This window comes from Pinus tabuliformis, chromosome 5_2 (genome assembly GCF_031772625.1).
Source record: "Pinus tabuliformis cultivar Carrire ecotype Pingquan chromosome 5_2, CPIR1, whole genome shotgun sequence".
Lineage (NCBI taxonomy): Eukaryota > Viridiplantae > Streptophyta > Pinopsida > Pinales > Pinaceae > Pinus > Pinus tabuliformis.
This window is the reverse complement of record NC_142306.1, coordinates 437878953-437881667: the sequence shown is the minus strand read 5'-3', so window position 1 is coordinate 437881667 and position 2715 is coordinate 437878953. Positions and strand designations below refer to the sequence as shown.

Below are 2715 nucleotides of genomic sequence, written 5' to 3'. Positions count from 1 at the left end.
TCAGGGAGTGAATCACTTCCTGGGCCACAATAATTCCATCTGTAATCTGTCGCCCTTTGACGAAGCCTGTTTGCTCCGGTGCAATGAGATCTGGCAGGATCGGCTTGAGTCTGTTGACCATGACTGTTGCTAGAATTTTGTAAATTACATTACAAAGGGATATAGGCCTGAATCCCTGCGGTTCGTCCGAGCTGCCATTCTTTGGGATCAGGGCCAAGAAGGTGGCATTCAGTCCCTGGTGCATACGCTTGGAACACCTAGATTCCTCCACTAGGTCGAGCAAGTCATTTCCCATAAAACTCCAGGCAGCCTGGTAAAACTCGATTGTAAAGCCGTCGGGACCCGGGGCCTTATTTTTTGGCATTTTGTTGACCACTTCCTCAAGCTCTTCCTTGGTGATAACCCTGAGCAGAGCCAGATTTTGTTCTCTGGAGACTTTCTTAGGGATATGTTGGCAGATCTTGTCTATTTCTGCGGTTCTGTTGGCATTTGGCTCTGTGAGGATGTCTTTGAAATGTTCCACCAGGAGGCGTTCCATTTCTTTCTACTGCGTTACTCTGTTTCCCTGACTGTCTTTCAAGGAGAAGATTCTGTTGTGGTGGCGGTGGTTCAGCATTGCTTTGTGGAAGAATTTGGAATTCTTTTCCCCCTCTTTTAACCATTGGACACGAGATTTCTGTTTCCACAGGATTTCTTCCTGTTTTTGTCTTTCCTCCAGTTGATTGATTACCCTGCCTTCCTCCGTGGCCAGCTCCTCGTTTCGTCCATCCATGATTATTTGTTGCTGTATTCCTTCCAATCTGGACTGAAGTTTTCCTTGCTCCTGCTGGATATTACCGAATTCTTCCCTATTCCATTTCTTGATTTTGCTTTTTATTTCTTTGAGTCTGAGCTGGAACGAGTGCATTTTGTTGCGGCCTTCCGTTCCCCTCTTGCTTTCCTGCCACCAGCTCCTTAGTTTATCTAAGAAGTCTGGAGCTCTAAGCCAAAAGGACTCAAATCGGAAGGGCCTCTTTTTATTTAGATCGTTCAAGGCTATTTCAAGCTTGATGGGCCAATGATCAGATCCTGTTGAGGGGAGGATAGAGGCTTCATAGAATATATCCAACCCGATTATGTGCTCCGAGACCAGAAATCTATCCAATCTTGACGCAATTTGTTTGGACCCTCCTCTTCTATTGTTCCAGGTGTATTTCCCGTTTATAGTTGGGATATCAACCATCCTTAATTCTGCTTGAACGTCTCTGAATCGTTCCATCTCCGGGTCTTCTCTGCTTATTCCGCCTTTTTTCTCTTCTCTAGAGGTTATCAAGTTGAAGTCACCTGCCAGAATCCATCTCTGCTCCTGGTGCATACTTCTTAGCTTTTCCAGTTGGTTAAGGAACAAGCCTCTATCAGCATGGGTATGGGGCCCGTAGACAGCCGAGACTGCCACCCATTCGCTTTGCCCGATGAGCCTGAATCTTCCTGTCAGGGTTCTTGTCGTTCCTATCCACCAATCTGTTAGGACCTCTAACAATGTAAACTTTGAAACGGGAACTGATACTGTTACCCGTTTTGTAGAGATAGCAAAAAAGTGACCCGATTTTGAAAAGGGGTGATGCAGAACACACATGTTTTGTAGAGATAGCAAAAAAGTGACCCGATTTTGAAAATGGGTGATGCAAAACACACATGTTTTTTTTAGAGCATAGTTTTTGACACTTTAATTTTTTTTATGTACATTGTGTTTTAGAATGGTAGTGATTTTCATGCTGATTTTAAAAAGTGGTTATTCTGCATCAGACCCTTTTTTTAAAAGACCTATTTTTTGACTTTAACTTTTCTAATGTATGTAATGTAAATAATTATTTTGTAAATTTAATAATTTTGGAAGTGGTTTTCTTCTTCATATTTTCTTGTTTTTATTTTTATTTTTTTTGGTAGTGAGGTTTTTATTGATTTGCATATTTAAAAAAGAAGGTCAATATTTTGCATTTTCCATATTTTACATATTTATACATCGTTAATTAAATTTTCAATCCAAATGAAATAATTGTCTCTAAAAAACAAATATAAAATTATATATAAAAAAAGACAAAAATAAAAAATAAAAAGTGTTAAAAAAATTATCTTATAAACCATAAAACACTTTGGAAAAAAAAAAAAAAAACAAAATTACATATATATATAAGTCAATAAAAATTGAGAAATTAAAAAAAGAAAAAAAAAAAAAACATTAGCAAAAACTAGGAAAAAAAATTTAAAAACAAACTAGTTTTAAAAAAGAAAAGAATTTAACAAAAAAAATTTAAAAAACTAATAAAATAAATATTAAAAAAAAAGGTTAAAAAAATTATCTCACAAACCATAAAAAAATTTGGAAAACAAGAAAACAAAATTAATATATATCTATATCTATATATATATATATATATATATATATATCAACTAAGTAAAAATAGAGAAATTAAAAAAAAGATTAGCAAAACTAGAAAAAAAAAATTAAAAAATTAAAAAAAACTAGTTAAAAAAAAAGAAAAGAAAATTAACGAAAAAATTGAAAAACTAGTAAAACTAATATTAAAAAAAACAAAAATAAATTCAAATTAAAAAAAAAATACTTAATTTTTATTAAAAAAAATGTAATTATTTTTTATTAAACATACCTATTATATATATATATATATATATTAAAATTTAATTTTTTTTTAAACCATCCTTTTTATTATTTAA

The 2715-nt window shown here is 33.9% G+C and overlaps 1 protein-coding gene across 1 annotated transcript; it reads right to left on the bottom strand.

The window, feature by feature from the left end:
• Positions 1–544: 544 nt before the first annotated feature.
• On the bottom strand, positions 545–1354 carry LOC149159544 (uncharacterized). The gene has a single exon (XM_089434339.1). It carries the CDS (start codon positions 1352–1354, stop codon positions 545–547), a length of 810 nt encoding a protein of 269 aa, XP_089290465.1.
• Positions 1355–2715: the final 1361 nt, after the last annotated feature.